This window comes from Amblyomma americanum, chromosome 1 (assembly GCF_052857255.1).
Source record: "Amblyomma americanum isolate KBUSLIRL-KWMA chromosome 1, ASM5285725v1, whole genome shotgun sequence".
Classification (NCBI taxonomy): Eukaryota; Metazoa; Arthropoda; class Arachnida; order Ixodida; family Ixodidae; genus Amblyomma; species Amblyomma americanum.
Window position 1 is genome coordinate 412896236 of NC_135497.1, and position 20867 is coordinate 412917102.

General features: G+C 54.4%; 1 protein-coding gene across 5 annotated transcripts in view; it reads right to left on the minus strand.

The window, feature by feature from the left end:
• The window catches only part of Cip4 (formin-binding protein 1-like Cip4), a 193745-nt gene that overhangs the window by 75316 nt on the left and 97562 nt on the right, over positions 1-20867 (minus strand). Inside the window, exon 1 of one of the 5 annotated variants that reach the window (XM_077650317.1) lies at positions 5811-6110. The exons of the other annotated variants lie outside the window; for them this stretch is intronic. Coding sequence (XP_077506443.1) covers positions 5811-5819 — 9 coding nt within the window. The 5' untranslated portion in view covers positions 5820-6110. Of the gene's footprint in view, positions 1-5810; positions 6111-20867 lie in introns of those variants that run through there. 5 annotated transcript variants of the gene reach the window in all.

Sequence of the window (20867 nt, forward strand, 5' to 3'; positions counted from 1 at the left end):
GAGGACTGGGAAGTGAACCAACCACCCGCTGAAGCCTTGTTTTTTTTTGCGCCTCTCTCCTTGCCTCGCTCCGAATGCGGCTACCGTTAAACATCCCGATCCCTTTTAGCACCCAATGGTTTTCTTTTTTTCCCCTTCCAGGAACCAGCTAAGCGAGCAAGGGGGGGGGGGGGGGTGGGGCCACAAAAAAACAAAGCCGAAAACAAAAACGAAACACGAAAAACAAAACCGAAACACAAAGATGCACCGCGCAGAGGAGCCACGAAGACGAGGAAGCATGCGTGCGTGCGCACAGCCAGCACATGTCGAGAAGCCAGAGAGAGAGAGACTGTTGGAATTCCCCGAACGAGCGCACTATATTTATAAGAGCGTGTTCTATGCCAAGCTACACAGCAGACCCCTTCCCCCCTCAGTCTTCCCTTCCTCTGTTCTTGCCAGAGCAGTGAAGCGTATCCCCGAAATAGAGCACGGGCAGCGGCGAATGGACAGGGGAGAGGGATGCCGAATCGCCACTCCACCCACGCGTGCCCCTTGAGTCAGACACCGCGCGGGGGCGGAACAGAGCAAGCCCTCCCCGGAAAGCAGCCCGCGGGTGCGCGCACTGCGCGATAGAAGAGCACGGGCAGGCCTGCCCGCCACATGCAGACCGGAGCGCAGCGCAGGCTGCACACAGCCCGGAACACGAAACGGGGCAGCACTGCTCATGCGCTGTTGCCGGTGCCGTTACGAGACGCTGCCTTCAACGGGCGAAAACAGAACTGAGCACACTTTCGGGGACTCCTCTCGCCTCCATCATTATTACATTATTTGCGTTACGTTGCACGGCCAAATGTGCTGTGCGTCTTGAAGCAGTGCCTAGAAAGAAAGCTCACTTTCCCGCCCTTCGTATTCTGTACGAAGTGGAGGCCAGTATACCGAACACGGGGCTCTCACTCAAGCCATTTTGGCGTCGATGCAGCACAGCGAAAGACCACAGTGTGTGTCGGGTTCCTCCGAGGCGTTCCAGGGCCACCCGGCTATCGGTGTACCGCCTTTCGGATCCTCACTGCCCGCACACTAGTTTGCAGTGTCTGCAAACCGCTTGCGTGTTCGACAGACGCGTTATAAATCGCATTTTAAAAGATGCCCCGGTTAAGTTCGATGAGATCAACATGCAGAAAACTAGCTCCGAAGGATCACTCTTTCCGGGTAAGCAGACCACCTCGCGACTGCCGCACGCAGTTTTGAGGTCACGACTCCTGGAGTGCTACTCACGCGAGGGAAACTGGCTTTCTCCATTCACAACATCAGAGCGACTGCAGCATTATGAAATCCTCACAGAGGGAGCCCTCTGCATGCGCAGCTTGGTAAAGGGTGTACCATTGGGAGCAGAAGTAAAAGACCCCTCCACCACCAAGTTATGACCCGTGTCACTCAACGTGGGGGCGCCACCTGACAAAACACTTCTGGTGTGGAGACCGGCGCTGTGGGCCCGTTTCGACACCATAAGTGGTTTGTCAGGTGGCGACCCTACGCAAAGTGGCACAAAGTCCCTCAATAATATAAGAGGGACCTTAGAGCGGCACGGATCGGAAATTGGAGGGGGTCTGTTACTTCTGCCCCCGATGGTACATTAGTAAGGCTTTCTGACGGGCTAGTTGATACATATTGATTTCTGATAGGCTGTGCACTTATATATCAGCGGATATATAAGTGCGCCTGGCTTCATTTGTAGTCATTAAAGTTGAAAGTTGCACTTATATCCAGTCGTCTCTACCGCTTTTTCCCTGTGAACGTCTATTTAGCGCATAGCCTATAAAAACCATGGTACACGTGACGCTCCCGCGCCTCATGCCAACAGAGAGAGCCTGGGTAGGGTGCCTCGATGTGCGTGCCGATGAAGAGGGCGCATTGAGGCACCTATAAGCCTGGGTGCAACGCCTACTTTTGCGCGACATCAGGAATATGCTCCCTCAATGAACGATTGCCGTGCACTGCGCGAACTCGCATCTACCGACCTGACCGAAGTGAAAACAGTCAATGTCTTCCGCGTTTTCCTCTTCAGATTTAGTATCGGCTAACTCGAAGAGATCGCTCTGCATAGTGAAAGGTGGCGGCGGTAAAGTTTCAATAACCGGAAAGAAAAATTCAGCAAGTGCGGATATATAGACCACCCGACTGTCCTCCGGCTGACCGCCCAACTACAGCCCAGTAGCCCTTGAAAGTCACCTTCTAGCGTGGAAACGACGACGCACGTCACGACTTGCAAGCTCCTAGGCTAAACAAAAAGACTAACACAGCCTGGTTTCAGGATAGCGCTTCCGGAGCGCGCACTCGCAAGACACGGATACCCTACTAGCCAAGAGGCTGACAGTTTCTTCATTTCTTTCTTTGCCTGCGAGACAAAGCTGCGCTGAAAAAACGCTGCAAAGCAGGCGCAGAAAGCGGTACGGATGGAATATACGGCCGAAAGAACTCGGAAACAGGCCGCAGTTTACTCCAACGCACGGTGAGACAAACAGAAAGCTTCGCCCCTAGTTAAAGGCAGCCGTCTTTCCGGCAACGGAATTCGCAGACCGACTGCCTCAAAAGCCCCAATTAGTACGAGGCATGCGGAAGAACAGATTCAAGCAACCAAAAGAGAATAGCCGCGTTCAAACACAAAATAAAAAATGCAACCACTCTGTGGCCGATGACACTATGCGGGAAAACGGTTCAGCGCAGCCTTGGTATTCTGCGATGCACGTAATACGTTATACCGCATTCTGTGTTGTGCGACGCGGACTTCTGGCGGTCGCCCCGAAAGTGTGTTTCCACGCTCGGGAGGCGTCCCTAGGAGACGAGCGAGAAGTAGGGGACCACGTGGCTGTGAACAGCGGACCGTTAGGAAAAACGACGCTTCTTTCAAGACACTGCAGCGAAGTGAAAGTTCCAGGAGGAGTTGCGGTTCCGCCGGATCGAAGAAGGGTATCCGTAGGCGTCTTTGAGTAGCATGTAGGTTAACTTGGTTCATTACCGCAGGGCGGTACGAAACATCTGCACTAGGACAAAAGATATAAGATAAAACAATGAAAAAAGGCAGTCATACTAAGGAGCCCACAACATCTCTCGACAAGGTACGTGCTTAAAACGCTCGGAAGCACTCGCGCGACACTTTCCTTCAGCAATGGTTACTTCAGATGGACTGCTGAGCCAGAGTATCCGGGTTCGAACCCGACCGCCGCGGCCGCGTTTCGACGCGAAAGGCGCCCCTGTGCTGTGCGATGTCAGTGCACGTTAAAGATTCCCAGGTGGTCGAAATTATTCTGGAGCCTTCCACTACGGCACCTCTTCCCTCCTCTCTTCTTCCACCCCCACATTCCTTCACGGTACGGCTGAGATGCCCACCGAGAAGTGTGACAGTTACTGATCGTTTCATTTCCTGATAACCAATCTTTCTTTCAGCAACCAAAAAGCGGTTTCTCGGGGCCAATTGCGTGGCTCAGCTTTAAACTGAACGGACAAATCAGAGCCCGCCGTTCTCGACCCGCGAAGCAAGCGCTGCCCACGAAGGTTGAGACAAATGACCTCAAGAGGGGAAGGCGACACATCGGGCCCCCACTGCCCCTTTGTTGGGAAAGGCCTTCACCACTTCAATGAGCCCCATCGTCGGTGGGTCACGGCAGCAGGAGCACCGGGGACACACACACACAAGAAATTCCGCGCTTCCGTTAGAAAACTGAAAGCTGTCGCTCCGCGCAGAAATTACAAAGTTCGCTCAGCGGCAAGTAGTACTATGGGCAATATATTTTGTACAGGAGTTCTTGTTCTTTACTGTGTCAAGGAGCCCTCCAGAGACGACGGCGTATGCAGGGCGACAGCAGGCTGTGACGTCGATACATTACGTGGTAGGGTGGATGCCACCGACCGCGCGCGTGCACGCAGTGACGTCAGAGCTGCCTGACGCCGTCACTTCGGCCCACAGTTATACGAAGATTACTCGGCTATCGCTGTCGCTTCTTTGCCCGTAGCAGGCGGTCAATCCTTGCCTCTTATTCCGCGCGCCCTGCATCCACCTCGCAACGTACCCAGAGGGGCGCACGGTGACGGCGAACGCCCACCGGGACGCGGTCACGCCGCTTGCGCAGCCCTCGCCGTGCCAGCTCCGGTCGCTCCCTCCGATGGCGACCGATGCAGTGCGGCGACGTCAGCCGCGTCGTCCCACGCGGCGTTCGTTTGTAAGTGCCCGCACCACGCGGCGCTAGCATCTCTCGCGCCAGCGCAGCAGGGGCGATCGCGAGGCGCTAGAACAAATCCCAGAGTGAGAGAAAACGTGAGATTCTCCATGTAAAGTCGAGAGTAACAGTGCCGGAAATATGAGCTCGCTGCTTAGCACGAGGATGAGGACGGGATGCGGGCTGTGCAGAAAGCCGACGATTGAACCCCACGCACGCCCGTACGCCAGTGTCGACATGCAGTCTGCGCCGCGCTTTGGGTTATCAGCAAGGGGTGAGATTAAGCGAACAGAAAATTCACGGCTATCACGACAAAGGTGCGCCAATGAGCCCCGCAAGTGCAATCCGACATCCGTGCTTTCCACTTTTTTCTACACAGCTGCTTCCGTTTAGTTGCCTTGCCACAGCTAAAACGAGTGACACATGCCGTACGAAGAGGTTGTTACGCTTTACGAACGCACAATTGGCGGCTATTTATAGTAACTGTGGGCGCAACGTGGAATGAAATAATAAAAGAAATTACTGGTTTAAACTTTGGTTAACCCTGAATGCATGACTACGTTCACAAGCGCTATACACACTGCCTAACGGATTGTCTGTAAAGCGTCGATGAAATGCCCGATGGGGCAGTTGCCACCTGCCGCGGTGGGCAGATTGTGATGGCGTCAGTGGGTCACATGACCTGCCACGTGACCACACTGACGCTCTCTTGAAAATTTATAGTGTAGCTTTGGCTTCAAAAAGGAGAAAAAGTTGTTAGATATAAGCTTACCGGCTTACATTAAACAGCGAGAGCTGATTGGCATTAACGACCGAGAGGTCTGGTGTGGCAGGCCTATTTCGACGTTTCACTGGTGGGGCGTCTCGCAGCAAGCCCGTTTTGGCGTCTATACGCTCACGCGAATACCCGGTATTCTGCTAGCGGTCTTCGGTTCGATCGCGATCCCGGCACACTTGGCTCACTCCAGGGCCCGCTTGCACGAAGCAAACAGGGAGTCTACAGTATAGTTCCCAATGTTGTCTTATTGGCATTCTAAACCCTCCGCTGGTTTTGCCTCCCTCAGTCAGTCTGCACCATAATCACGCTGTGAGGTGGCGATGGTGTCCACCTACGAAATGAGGCAGTTATGCGCCTTTCCTTTTCTCAGACTACATCGGTTTTGAGGAAAGGCGCTTAACTGGCTCCCTGGGCCAGTGGAAACCTGAATTGCGCTTTGAGGTAGGTGGTGTCCAGCTATCGCGTTAAGCGTACAGCGCTTTACACGGCTGCAGTTGTAGCCCATAAATTGGTGCTACTAAATAGAATGTAGAAAGCTGCTACAGCTCTTTCTCAAAAAAATTTCATCCCCGCTGGCAGGTGACGGCAAACGCTGGACTGCTTCCGCCCATCCGGCTCCAGGACATCGCCCAGCCGCTGGTCCACCCTGATGACATCCCCCGCGATTACTTTTAGCTCGGGAAGTTTCGATTGCTTCATACAACAGAACGCTTTTCAGCCCAACGTTCAGCACATAACTTGAGCTGCAAAAAGGAGCCAGCGACGAAAACGCCCTGTACATTTCAGAAATCACTGACGACAACAAAAGACGCGCACACGACATCGAAGCCGTACCATACCATGTGCATGGTCGAGACAGGTCACCACGCCAGGTGGTATACTGCGCCACGCAGAACGGGACGACTGCACGGAGCGAGGAAGTCTGCGCACTAATCCAGGTTCCGGGCCATCAGCTACTACGGCGCACGAGCGCGACCCCTCCGCGGTACGCAGTCACTTTCCCACCAATGAACAGGCCCGGAAACTCGCCGGGGGTTCGACACACCCCGCGCCGTCCAGGTACAAAGTCGCCGCACGGGATGGAGACAACGGCAACAACCAGGGGGTACCGCGCTCGTCGTCGCGTTCAGCGGTGAGCTATCGAGACGGGGCGTGTTACTGTATGTCGCCGCTGTTATCCAATGTTCTCCCTCCCCCTTCCACCGACACAGCATCATTACCCTCCTTCCCCTTGGCTGTCACCCCTCGCCGACAAGCGCTCATAAAGAGCGCGGCGACCGATAAGGGCCAATAAAGAGCGCTCCGGGATCCGAACCGCGCCACGGAGGGGAGGCGCGTCGACAGCGGCGTTCGCGCTGCGGGGCTATAGCGCTCGCTCTCGGGAAGTACCCCCCACCACCTCCAGCGCGGGGCGAAGGCCGACTTTTCCGCGCTCATTTCCGTTTTCCGCGGGCGGCCGGGTTTCCTTTCGCGCGCGCGCAGTTCGTCACTAGCGGGGTAGCCAAGTCGTCGAAGGACGCAGAGGCGCGTCACACTGCGCGGCGGCGAAGAAAGCCAGGTCCCATCGACGGCCTTCTCGGACTAATTGGCACGCAAGACGACGAGAGGAGCACAAAAGGGCACCCGCATGTGCATCCCCTCCATCGTCATCTTGTACGCGCCGAAATTTCCTCCCCCCTTTCTTTTTCGCATAAAAGCAGCTTAGCCCAAAGAGCGCCTTAAGGGGGACCCACATGGAGCGTTTTGCTCGCGGAAAACTGGCCTCCGGCCATTCGCCGCCGATCAAGCCGGGCTAGATATGACCGCCCGGCGCTCAGCCGCCGGCCGGAAGCGGCCAACGTGAGCTGTCAGCGCGGACCAATCAGGGCGCGACCGCGCCTGACTTCCGCCCGCTTCTACATGGCCTGCCGAAGCGGCCGCTCGCTTCACCATGAACTCGCCGTTACCGCTACACTGTGCCTCACGTTCATGGCAAACAAAAGTCACATGGAGCTTCCACTTGGTCTGAAGATGCCCGCACCACAAAATTTTAGCGAAGAAACGCGCCAGAGTTTCAGAATGCTTCTGGATTTTTAAGGCTGCTAGGCTTAGCCACTACGCGTCGGGTGACGTCAGGAAGCGCGGGAGGTTCAAAGAGGCTAACTATTTTGGTTCAGGAAGGGGTCACAAAGAATAATTCGTTCTCTTTGTCGTCATGGGATCGATACTAGCTTAATTTTGAATTTAAAGCTGTCTTTTCAGCATTTCAATAAGCATTTCGAATCACGCCGCTTCCAGTAATGCTGAAATCCTGGCGGCTGCGGTCTGGCGGCAGCCGCCCGTTTTCCGCCGCTTGTGGTGCTGCTGCACGGTGGCGGTGCGTCGGCGTTCCGCCGCGACGCTCATAATCCGCAGCGCAAGTTCGCGCCATGTGGATCGCCCTTGAGAAGGTCTCTACAAGGAAATAAAATAAGGCAGACAGGTGAACTCGAGCTAATGTCCGGAAAAAGGAGAATAGAGCCGATTTAAAGAAGTATGATAAGGCACGCGGCATTTACGAAATTAAATGCTCCCAAATTCTTTCCATTTCAGTGAAGGCAATGAACAGAACGCATGGAGACACATGGCTTTCGGCGTGAACAAGTGTGAACTGTACTTGGGCGACAAAGACCTGAGTAACTTCCGAGTTACGCCGCGACTTCACTGATTGGGGAATTCCTGCTAGAGCTCGCAGCTTTTATGAGCCCATCACTGGACCTGCAGCTGTCTCACCATTGTTCGCGTTGTTTCCTCGCATATGACCCTGTCCGCACATGAAGCGATGGATGAGTTATCAGCGTGCAAGTGAATGTTACTCATGTACCATAAAATATGAATGCTCGCTCCCAACTATCTATCCGGGTCGTGCATGCACTGGGTAAACAGGCAAGCAGCGTCACGAAGCTGAGACATGGAAGGCCCACACAGAAGCGCCCCTCTCTGTCGCTTTGTTTTTTTTTTTTTAATCAACTGTGTTTTCAGTTCTGACTCCTCCGATTCCAGAACCCACATGAACGATGACAACCTATCTCATCTTTGCAGCGACGGTGAATAGCGTGGCATGCTGTCACAGCTAATCCTTTGCCTTAAGCAAGCCTCGGCGCGTGCTGGCAATCGGACATGTGCGGAACCGCACGACCTGGCAGCGCCAACGATTTGTCATCGCGGTAAAAGGCGAAAGCCCGTCCCTGTTGGTGTAGCGACGATGTCTCCAGCTTGGTGTCGTGCCCCGAAAGAAGAGGAAGAGCTTTATGAGGTTGCATCTTGTGGATTTTGGACAGGAGAACCGATTGGTACACGTTGGGTGGTGCCCCGTACAAACAGAGCAAATGTCCCCCCCCCCCCCCCCCCCCCACACACACACACATTGCCCCTATACGCTCGCAGGTCACGCGATGGAGCCAAGGGAAGGGTCAGAGGGACCACCCGGGTTCGAAGGGAAGCTTGGCGCGCGGCCCCTTTCAGGTGGTGGCATCCGAACTTTTGGGAACAGGCCGCGGCGCCGCAGTCGTGGCTTAGCCGTAGCGCGAACAAAACACAACAGTCCGAACGCACGTCGTAAACAAAACTGTTTCGCGGTCGACGCATGACAGTCACAAACCCACGAAACGTAGGCTGTTTGCTCTGGTCCCGCGGGAAGCACATTGGGCCAGATGTCCCGCTGAAATCGCCACTCGGGCACGACAGCCCGGGAGGTGCAGGCGTGAGTTGCGTCAGGAACGTGCGCGCAGTCTGTTCCTGCCCTTGCACTTCGTGGTAGTGGTGGTGGTAGGCGGGGTTCAGCGTTCTGAACCAACACATGGCCTCCGAAGGACGCCGTATAGGTCTCCGGATTAATTCTTACCGCCCGGGCTTCTTTAACGAGCCGAGCACACGCGCGTCTTTCGCATTTCGCCTCCATCGAAATGCGGCCGGCATTCGATCCCGCGACCACATCGGCAGCCGAACACCTTAGCCACTGAGCCACGACGACGTATGTTTGTATTTTGTGCACGAACACAGATGGCTCAATGCCGCTATCTCGGTGCTCCGCAGAGACGCGGTAAACGGCATTGCGAAGCCGTAAGCCTCGCAGAACATGGCAGAGTGGAGTGTTACGCGGGCCCATTCAGGCGCTAATGGCCCTCATCTGCGACGGACGTTTATCTACGAGCGACTTTCGAGCACAACGCTGTAGGCTTCCTCAGCACCACTACAGAGTAGAGTGAGCTCTCAGGGACACAAAACAGAAGCCCTGTAGACACTGAGCGATCTGCGATGCCACGCTACGAGAGGCTCATTGACATCTTATCCCTCCGTACAAACGGTCCGGATTTGGTGAGTTAACGACAGTGAAACAAGCTTGGCATTATTTGCTCAAGACTAGCCACTGCGGCTAAATACGGCGACACCTCTCCAAGTTGTGTTTTTGCTTATCACCCACTGCACACCGACGGGTTTGCCGAAGCGATCGTCCCACAGTCATTTCGCACACCATCCAACCCACGATCCAACCTACGACCCACGATATTAGCACACGCTTATCGCTCAAACAAACGACCAAACAACCCCGAACACGACAATCGGCCTGTTTTTGCGCACAATTAAGCAAACAACGGGACACTCCCGCCGTTCCTGCGCTTATTTCTAGAATCAAGAGGAGGACCCCACTCTACGACGGAGGAGAAAAAATGAAGCACGACGAAGAGTCGGGGACCGAAACACCGAACGCGACGCAACCGCACCGGGGGGGCCCCACAGCGCCTGCAGCCGTAACGATGCGCAACCGGGAAGAAGGCGGCAGCGAACGAGCGTCATCGGCCGGGCCAAGGTGGGCGTGTGCCGCCGACGGCCGACCATGCGTGGCTTGCCCCGCGAGACACTTCACTAGAACGGGGGGAGGGGGGGGGGGGGGGGGGAACAGCGAGGCAAAGCCAGTGTGGAAACGCACGCACAGGAGCGAGGAGGCACCGCAACGGGGGACGCACGGGCCATCGAGCGCCAACAGCGCGAAACCGACACTGCTAATGGCCAGCGGGATGACGACCACCGCGTTGGGTGTTGCGACTCGGCTTCGCTCGTCGCCGGCCGCAAAGCAGGCATGTGGCCGTAGTAGTACCCTTTCGACGACAGGGTGACGATTAAACGCGTGAGAGCAGACCAGAGAGGTGAGGAGGCCAGAAATGCGACTGCCACCTGCCGCGCAAGTCGGGGGTCGCAGATTCGCTCGGTCCGACGTCCTTGGCGAGAGTGCGATCAGCATGCGCCACGGTGTTTCTTTTTTTTAATTGAGCGGGGGGTCGCAAAATCCCCTAATACCACCAACCAGTTTAGTTTCACCAATCACACCTGTACTAGGTGTTTTCGATGTGAAGCCTTCCTACGATTAAAGAAAAAAGAAAGGAAACGAACGTTATTCTCTCCGTAAACCAAAAAACGGGGGCCGCTCTGCCAAGTGCTCCTACCAGCGCGGTGTCACTGGCAGCGCCGCGGGCCCGTGTTTACAAAGGGCAAAGCGCGGAGAGCTCCGTGGGAACGGAACGCGGTCGGCGGGACGCGCACTGGCCCGGTTCCACCTGTCAGGCGAAACAGCCGGCGCTCGCACACACGGAACGAGTCCAGCGCGCAGAGCGTAATTGCCCGCCGGCAGCGCTCGGCGCGTGTAATGGCGATGCAATCACGACACGATCTCCCGCCCGTGGTGCGAGCGGTCATAAGCACGCACCGCTACGGCACATCCATGCAGATACAAATGCCACCGACAGCCTGGTCGCTGCTAAGAGACGAACAAAAAAAAGCTGGGATCAAATTGATGTCTGAGCAGATACCAACAGATAAGCGAACAACAAGGAGTCATACGGTGACGTGGCCCTAGTGGGTGGGAAAAGGACAGCGAATACGTTTGCACTCCCCGATAAGGCACGACGAACGATAGCGCGATTTCAGGGCTATCGCACTTGTTCCGGCCAAAAAAGACATTTTTCCTAGCGTTGCGATCGATTAATTTCCAATAAAATGAGGGCGCAGGACAGCTTCGGCTAGCTAAACTCTTGCACTACTTTCAGTCGACTCGATAAAGCAAACCGCGTGAGACAAATTCTTCCGAGTAGGCCAAACCCAAAGTGATCACCTTCAAATCGCGCCAGACTTACCCGCTCATTGGTTGCTATTCACATCTGGCCCTCATGGTTTGCCTTCTCTGATAACTGCACGAGCTAAGCACTGCTAGAACAAATGGGGCAAAAAGTGTACAGGTGCTACCCAACGCAGCTGTGTGTGTACCGGGCCCCTCGATCAAGCCCACCTCGCTCCCAGCATCCATCTCTCGCGCGCGTGCACCTTCGGCGGCGACAACGCGACACGTTGCGCCACCTGCTGCTGTTGCGATCAACAAGCCACGCAGCAGCGCCAAGCGCAGCCTCGATAACCGCTCGCCCCTTCACGGCAGGTGCCAGCATCGGCGCCACGAACGACCACGGGGTGGACGCTGGACTCCGTAGACCTCCCGCCAGGCTGGCTGACAGTTCCTCGTGCATACCAGGAGGACAGGTGCAGCGCTTTGTTCCGCCGTAACAATGGGTGGCAACGGTGCAGGTCTGCGATAATAGATCTTACGCTTAATTCCGCAAGTAGGCTTCCCCACAGTTGCGATCAACGGAAGAGATGGGACGGCGACAGAACGAGCGCCGTGGGCGTGGATAGGAAGCCTAAAACATTTCTGTAGTATCGAGCAAGAAACCGCTTTCGCGTTGAGATTTCTCGAATGGGATGGTCGGCCGTCTTGCTTTGATAACTGTGATATGGGGGCAAAGCTCAGTTCCAGGATTTGGCATAGGCTCCACTCCGCGCCGGACCACACCTGTCACCGCCAAACCTTCCTTTCGAGCGCATGCCAGAAACACACAACCGCAGCCCCGCCGAGCGGCTCACCCACTGTTCTGGGACGGGGTGGACCCGCGGACCTCGAAAACATTCGGTGCGTGCGCTGACAAGAGAAAATGGGAGAGACGTCCAAACCGTCCACGCGCTACTTTGCCAGGCTTGGCGCCATCCTTTCAAACTGATGCGTATACGACCGTGCAGCGCATAGCCACTGAGATCACGGCAGGAGGCCGATCGTGACTGTTGCGTGCAGGGCCCCGCGGTATACACGCGAAGGGCGAACAGGGCCACGCTGACACGCCCCAGTTGGAGATTCCCGCGACGCCGCCGAAATGAAGCGTGACTGTGGGGAGGCGGCGAAGTAAGCACGGCGGCAGCCATCGACACCAGCTGTCACGCGTGCAGGCGCGAACACTAATCGGACCATCGTAAACTACACTCAACAACGCAGCCGGTCTTCGCTGATCGCCACGCTCGAGTGACCTATGCTGCCACGCAGCTTCTCTACGAGTAGGCCCCCGTGAGCAGCTAAAATTGGCAGATGACCGGCGCCGGTATTCAGGGAAACACGCGCGACGATGCCGGCTTGGCGAAGGCGGGTGGTGACAAGACACAGATGTAGAACAAAGCAACACGAGAAGAAGGGACGGACAAAGTCAACAGCATGCCACTCATCTGCTACTGATCGCTGCTTCACGATGCTTGTCTGCAGCGAATCTGTACCCACTAGCACTCGTGCCACAACGAAACTAGCTCCATTTGCATACACAATGCACCGACACTGAGCCGGACCCTGGGGCGGATGGATTGCATATATATAGGCGACCCTCGGAGGGTGCAATTAAAAATGGGATGGGGCCACATATGTTTTTGGGCTGAGACAAATGAAGGTCACTCGCGGTTTTCCAACAGAAAAAATCTCTCGGGAGAAGGGGCGACCAGAGGCTCGCATTCAACAATGAAGAGCCCGCAACCAAGCCGAGTGCCTCCAACCCTGCACACTATGCGCGTCCGACACGGAACTTTCCAAGGCGCCGAGCGGCACGCTCGGAGTGCCCCTCACGCGCCCCGAAAGAATGCGCACACCCTTGGAGGAAAAGGAGACGGGGAAGCTTCCTCGACCGCAGCCCGTTCAATGAACGCATAGCTGATGCGAATCAAACGGACGGCACCATTACGCGGCAGCATATACGCACGTGGGAGCCTCTTCGAGGGGCGCCTTCTAGATCTTTTTTTTTCCTTCCCTCCATTCGCGTACCTCGAGGGCCAAAATCGTAACCGACCGGTTTCGCAGCGGCGTTATCGCATGCACGGCGGCTCCGGAGACCGTGCGGAAAAAGAACGACGCAAACGGACTACGCGACCGCGTGACGAAAGCCGCGGGCGTTCGTGAAGTGGAAATAAGAAAATTCAGATTTGTACACATCGGGCTGGCTAACCACTGAACGGCCGATCATGCCTCACGGTGTTAGGAATATTCACCGACGTCACAGTGACCGCCGTTTCATTGTTTCACGTCTAATCGCCTTATCGGCACTTGCCCAAGCCTGCACCCCTGAAGAGGCGTGCTGTACAAAAAGAAAATTGCACTCGTGACGTCACGAGCATATGCTCCCACTACAAGACCGCGTGATACGGCGGCAGGCGCAGTAGTGCCCACGATAGAGAGAGAGAGAGAGAGGCGTGGTCGCAATGCTGATAACTAATAGGCAAGGGGTCATTTTCCAGGAAGGCACCACCCAGTTGTATACGGTTACCAGGCCGGTCGCGACCGACCACAAATTAATTTCTATTTCTGACAGGGGTGAGGCAAAAACATGTCGGGTGAAATCTCGCCTCCGTTCACTCTACTTCGCTCTTGACTGTACAATATGTTACGAGGGGAGTTTGAACTAAACACACCGTATCGCCAACTCACAAAAACCAAAGCGCAAAACGCGACGGCATTCAAGACACCTCGTCCTGCGCGCTTTCCTTTGGGTCACACCAAGGAGACCGAGAACACACGCGTCCACTACCAAGCCAGAGGATTCCTGGGATGCCGCGCACCCAAGATAGCGCGCGGTCGTCCTCGGCGCAAGACTGGTCGTAGTGCCAATATCTCGTCCCTGCACGCACCGTTATTGGTGGCAACTGTTACGCAACAGCTGGGGCGGATAAGAACCTGCAGAAGCGCCTCGGGCGGGGAAAAAGAAAAAAACGCGCGCAAACCTCAGTGCGTGACATACACGATGCCTGTGCGCAGCGCACGCGACCTCATCGCGGGAGGAGTCTCGTAACCTAGCCGCGCGCGTGACAGCCTTACCAAGGAGTTCAACTCACGAGGCAAGTTTCTGTCGCCCTCCCTCCCGAGAGGACGCGATGCTTACTCGCGCGTATTAAAGAGACTACTCGGGAAAACCGGAAGAAAAGAAAAAAAAAAACGAACGCTTAGCTACGGCCGCCAGCTCAGCGGTAAGAAGTCGTGGCGAAAGAAAACTGCGCGAAGGACAGAACCAGGTATGTGCCCTGCAAAACAGGAGTGGTTTATCGAATCTCGCCCAGCTGCGGCTTGGTTTACGCGGTACAGACGGAACGCTGCATCAGTAAGCGTTTACAGGAGCACAGCAACTGTTCGCACTCTTCCGACGAAAATTGTGCGCCGCTTTTTAACAAAACAGAATCGGCGGCGCCAAAGACAAGGGGCGTGGCCCCGACAAATGTGTTAGCGAGCCTTCCGCTCACCGGTACAAAAAGAAACAGCGTCCTTAGCGCGTAATCGCAGTCACGGAGCGCAGGATCAAACTCAAACGCACCGTTTACTCGCACCGCATCGCGTCAGCCGCTGTTCCCGCGCGTAGTTCGTCACGAAGCCCACGAGTGCACGCAACGTGGCAGCGCAAGCAAAGAATCCAGCTGGAAGAGACCAGCGGAAGCGTTGCCCGGCCGTGACGTCAACAAGGAGCGGGTTGGGCGAGGTGCTGCATGCATTACGCGTGCAAACAATGCATCGCCTGTGGCACTATACGAGCTAATCGAGAGCGTAAACGCTCGAAATATGCAGGTGAATGGCCATTACGGAGCCCAAGCCGGAGAAAGGCAGCGATGCGGCAATAATTCAACACCCGCCCACCCCGCCAAACAGAGACGTGCCCTTCTCCGCGGGAACTCGGCCATTCACACAATCGAAACGCCAAGAGCTCCGCGTCCCTTGCTCAGCCTCGACGCTGCAAAAGGTTGGGGCCGGACAATCGTAACTGTTTTGGCCAAGCACAAGAGAGACGCCAAAAACAAGCTCTACGAGGAACCAGTTGCGCGGCAAAAAAAAAAAACAAAAAAAACCAATACAGCCGCGAAGCAAGAATTCCGCCCGGTTACCAAACGAGCAGCAATGTTTTCTAGGCCGGTGGTCGCGCTTCGCGAATATAGACGCAGCTCTTCGCTTAGTGCTCCTGTTCCGCCAACCACACATCCTCTGCAAAGCACTGAGCCGCACTGCAACGCCAGGCGTCGGCGACCACAGAGGAAGACTAATGACAGCGCGTGGGTTGAGAGAAGGAGTACGATCAGATAGCGCGGCTAACTGCTCTCGGTCACGGTCGAACGCTCTTGCCGCCAGGCTGCGAACGCTTAGCGGTCACGGGACGCCTCTCCCCAGCGGCGGCGATCCCGGCAGAAGCTACGCCGGGCCCGTTTTTTTTTGTCTCGGCAGGGAATTGCCCGAACCAACTATCTCCGCGAACACAATGACGCAGCTACCGAACGACTCCGGGGCCCGTTCGAAAGCGGCGGCCGGCACAGGCGGAAGACACGGGTTGCCCGGCGCTCGCTACGATTGTTGTCTGCCGGCTGCGAAAACCGTCCCATTGTTGCTGCTGGCGCTGTTTAGCGCGCTAAACTAAACGCAATCGTCACGCTCGCGGCGGCCGAGAGCTCCGAGAACCGAACCGACACGCAGCTGTGCCCTTCCGAGTCTTCCCGTTTTCTCTGGGTAACGAGACTATCCTGTGGGAGCACTCCGAGACGTCGCACGCAATTGTTGCATGCAGTACAACAAACTTCATCGTGCGTGGACAAAACCAGGCAGAGAGACCTTAAGAGTTATAAAAACAAACAAAAAACCATAACGACATGAATGCCGTGCATTCTAAACTGGAGGGTTGAAATGTCAGAAAGAACGGTAGAAAGAGCTGCATCTGGAAAACAAACGGGATGCGACGGCATCAACAAAGATCAGATACTATAATCGGATACAACTCAAGAACCAACGTCTTTTCCCCGTCAAGGGACCTCCTTCCAGCCAATGGCGTTGGCTGATTCTCATGAACCTGGAAGTGTGACGATGAAGGAAGGGGGATATCCCCCCTTTCATCTTGCACTCCCTACATAGTCACGCTACCCGATTGTCAGGCTCACACAATCGGCCGACGCCACTGGCTGGAAGGGGTCCTTTGACGGGGAAAAGACGATTCGTTCTTGAGTTGTATCCGACTATAGAAGATAAAAAAAACAGCGAAAAAAAGGATGACCAGTATACGCTGTTCTGTGCGCATCCTTCCATGGTTGCAGCACTTCTCGCCTCCTCTTACATACACGCCACCTCAAGCGTGCAGTTATATGCCGCTTGCCTCAAGCTGTACTGACTCACATATGCTTGTGGAAGAGGTCAACCGCCGGATTACATGTTACGCCGGAAAGCAAAAAAAAAAGGGGGGGGGGGGGGGGGGGGCAACGCTATCTTCGACCATGCAGAAGCCGCAACTTTGGAGGTACGAAAACGTGCTTGCGATTGCACCAACAGCGCGGTGCCATCCTCGCAAGGAAGCGGACTAATAATAGACGCCGTGTTTGTTAAGGAACAGCGCACGCACAGTCTCGAAGAGTGCGCTGCTGGCGTGTACGAACGCGCCGGAGGCCGTGCAGTGAGTAAGCTTCCGGCTGCTTCTACGCTCGGCAATTTCGGCTACTCCTCCAACTCGTGCCAAGTCCGACCTCGTAAAGCTTCGTACCGGCAATTCGAAACGCCGTGTTGGGAGGTTCCAGAGCGGCTTCAAGGCAACCCTGAGCTCTGTCTGTTGAGCCAATCATGTTGGAACACAAGCTTGTCAGCTTCAAAATGCATGAGTCGAAGACGGTGAATGGAGCCCAGGAAAATGCAGTTACCAGCAGGACTGACAATGGTGATGAATTTTTTAGGTCGAAAGGTGTTTTATCGTTTTCTCAAGGTGGGGTCAAAGAACCATTTCCCAAGCATTTCACCGTAAAGAACCTGAGCACCAGGCAGGGGAAAACTTGTACCCATTGTATCACCGGGTGGGTACCCGGTGGCACTGGGGACCGAACTCCGCACCTCCCGCATGCGAGGCGGATGCTCAAATAGGCCACCGCTGCGGTGCGTTACCAGCAGCACTAAACAGTTGAAACGTGATATCGCTGATAGCGCTGTCCTGCATGCTCACCCTAGACAGCAATCGCTCAGTTCAAGCCGGCGCGACTGCCCACTAACTACAGGGAATAATAATAATAATAATAATAATAATAATAATAATAATAATAATAATAATAATAATAATAATAATAATAATAGTCTTTATTTCCATCAACATGATGGGGGAGGTTGGGTAAAAAAAGCTGGACAGCTTTACTGCCCCCTCCCCCCCGCCTATAAAATACACAATTGCTTCCACAAAGGCGGAGCTAAGCGGACGACAGAACACCTTTCAAAACTAAGCGCAGTCATAACGATCATGAGAAATGAAAAATAACACGTAATAAAACAAGTTATCATGAAACAAATGAAACAACGTAGTATCAATAGTGAGGCCTATTTGTACATACTGAGACAATTATGGTTTATGAGGGTTTAACGTCCCAAAGCGACTCAGGCTATGAGGGACGCCGTAGTGAAGGGCTCCGGGAATTTCGGCCACCTGGGGTTCTTTAACGTGCACTGACATCTCACAGTACACGGGCCTCTAGAATTTCGCCTCCATCGAAATTCGACCGCCGCGGCCGGGATCGAACCCACGTCTTTCGGGCCAGCAGCTGAGCGCCATAACCACTCAGCCACCGCGGCGGCCCTATACTGAGACAATTGTAGTGCTATTGAAGGTATGTCGCATTCACATGGCTCTAGACATACACAAAAACTACAAATGAATATTTACACGTAGAAAGGGGTATATTTCAAGCCATTACATACAAGAGTACGAGAAATATTGTAAAGGCATAAAAAAATCAATTCAGGTATAGTAGGATAAATTTAATGATCTTCAAGAAAATAGATTTAATCCTGAAAAAAAAACAATTTTAGGTCTTTCATTGATGCTTTTTCGGGATGTATGTTGTGTCTATAACAAATATCCAATAATTATGTCAGTTTTTGTTTAATCATTTGCTTTCCGTAGCTTGTTCTGCACCTCTCAATTTTCCAAATTTCCGGACAACGTATCATGCGAAGGTGTTCTCTTTGATAAGAAAGCTAAGGAAGAAAGAAAGTTTGTTTTGTTTTACATCTTTTTTTGTAAGTGCACAAGCGGTAAAGGTAGAGTTGAGTAATTTTTAGAATCCCTAATTGTTCATGTAAAGGCGAACTTGGGTGATCCAGTGGAACATTAAAAATGTGTCGCAACATTCGTTTCTGCAATGTAAGGACTTTTCTTAAATTTGTAGCAGTAGTACTCCCCCAAACTAAGTGAGCATAACTAATGTGAGAGTCAAATAATGCATTGTAAAGAATGACCTTAACATTTAATGGCAACAACTCTTTATTAATGTATGTAACTCCTTAACTCCTACGATGCTTGAAAGCTTCGAAACAACATGTTGGACGTGATAATCCCAAGACAGATTTTGATTAAAAACTACACCAAGAGTCTTGAAAGCATGGAGTATTTCTATTTTTGAGTTACCTAGCAACAAATCTGGTGATAAAAACGTTTTTAATTCTGAGACGAAAAAGTATGGCATTTGTCTTAGACGTGTTTATTTTATCAATGGAGGTTGCTCAAGGCACGCTTAAAACGAATAGCCAACATTGACAATACGGCGTAAACTCCGCCGCGCCTTCGATCACACCTGCAACCGCTTCGCGAACTTTACCATCAGTGCCATAAGCAACGAAATGCGGGAAAATTTTCCACCCGCGATTCAATTCAATTGGCTTTTATTTCCTCAAGCCTCTGGACAGCTACTCAACCAACTCGAAGCAACCTACGTAAGGAGGGGAATTTTGCATCGCCCGAGAGAAAAGAAAAAAAGAAACGGAAAAAAGCCCAATAGGTGGAGAAAAGGGAGAGGCTTCCGAACAGCCGGACCTATATGGATACCGGTGAGGCTGAACCAGCACCGCGAGCACAAACCAGATCCGTTTCGGGTGTCGACGTTCACACCATGCCTCCGCTCGCCTCCTCTGCTTTCCCACCGACGAGGTGGCAAAGACAAAGGCCGGAAGGAGGAGGCCGGCGGCGACAAAAGACGCGCCCCCTCCGGGAAGAAGGGGGGGGGGGGGGGGGGGGGCGGTCGGACACGAGGCGGACATATACGCCGAGCCATTATCGCGGCGAGCGGCCCATTCGTCGCCCGACGCGCATGCAGCGAGCGCGACGACACTTCGTATGCACACAGAACGAATCGGCAGACGTTCCTCCTCCGCCCCCCCCGAGCGCCGCTCTTCTTCTGCCCGCCGAAACGACGTCTGGGCCACCTTGCGGCTGCAAGCTGCAGCGACGCCTGCGCGGCGCGAGGCAAGGCACCAACGAATTGGGCGCGCTTTGAGAGAGCGGCCCGTCTCGAGACCCGTGCACGTCACTCGGTCATAGACTCGCAGGAGGGGCACGGCTGGTATCGCACCAGCACAGCGGAGGGGCCAAAATGGTCCCCCCGCCGCAGACGCGACACGGCGCGGTCAGGATGGAGCAGAGGGGACGAGCGCAGGAAACCGGATGCGCAAAGATGCCGACCACACTGCGCGTACCAAATACTCGGAACCGATTATGCACGCCCGCCGCAGAACAGACGCGCACAAGCCCGTGCTGGAGCACTTTGCCCGCTACGTTGCGGCGAGTCAGCGGGCACGGGAACTAACCACACTTGACGCTGGCACATAGTACAACGCGACGTGCTTTGACCGTTCCGTACGGGACGCTTTGTCCCACCGCACCGGCACAGCGTCAACAGGGCGCGTAACTAACTTACTGAGTAATTACGCGAACCCCATAAGTAAAACGGCGAGACCACGGAAGGAAGTAACGGGAAAGTAGTTTTTACCACTCCAGTTGCATTCAGGTAAATTGTGCGGTAACCAAAGCAGAAATTTACGTTAAACAGCTTCGCCTAGCAAGGCAGGTGCCGCCTGCACTCAACTCGACCACAAGGCGTCAACACTAGCGCGCTATGCGTGGACTTGGCGCCGGAACTGGCAGCGAGAGGACACCGGAGCCGCGACACCGCTTCAGGACACCGCCTTCCAGACTGATGTGTGCTGCTGCTGGCATCCAGGAAGGACAAACGCAAGAGCTGGAAACGAACGCGGGAAGGGAAGCGACACAGTCGGCCACGTCGAGAACGAAGGAGAATTAACAACTGCGTCAGCTAATCAAAACCTGAGGCCGGAACGAGACGCAGAGCTTGGCATAGGGCCCGGTAGAGTGGACACGTACACTACCCTGCACGCGCCATTTGGGCAGCCCTATATGCAAACAAGCGAAGAGTGTGGCTACGCGTTTTCGAAGCAATCTCGTCTCAATCGCATCTCTTGCAGATACCAAGGTATCGGCATATAAGCCAAATAATATTTACGCGCCCTGGTTTGCCGTTCATCACAGGCAGACGCCATCCCCCGACAAAAACTGCCCTTTATAGCGTAAGCTTGGGCACGCGCCTACTAATGTTAATGTTAGTCCGGCCTCCAGCAGCGCTAATATGGACTCAATTCCCAAAACAAAGGCGTTATGACAGCACAGGCTCGCCGCCCAAAACTGGCTTTAACTCGAAAGCATAAGGCACCCAACGAGAGTTTTTCTCGAGGGTCAGCCCGG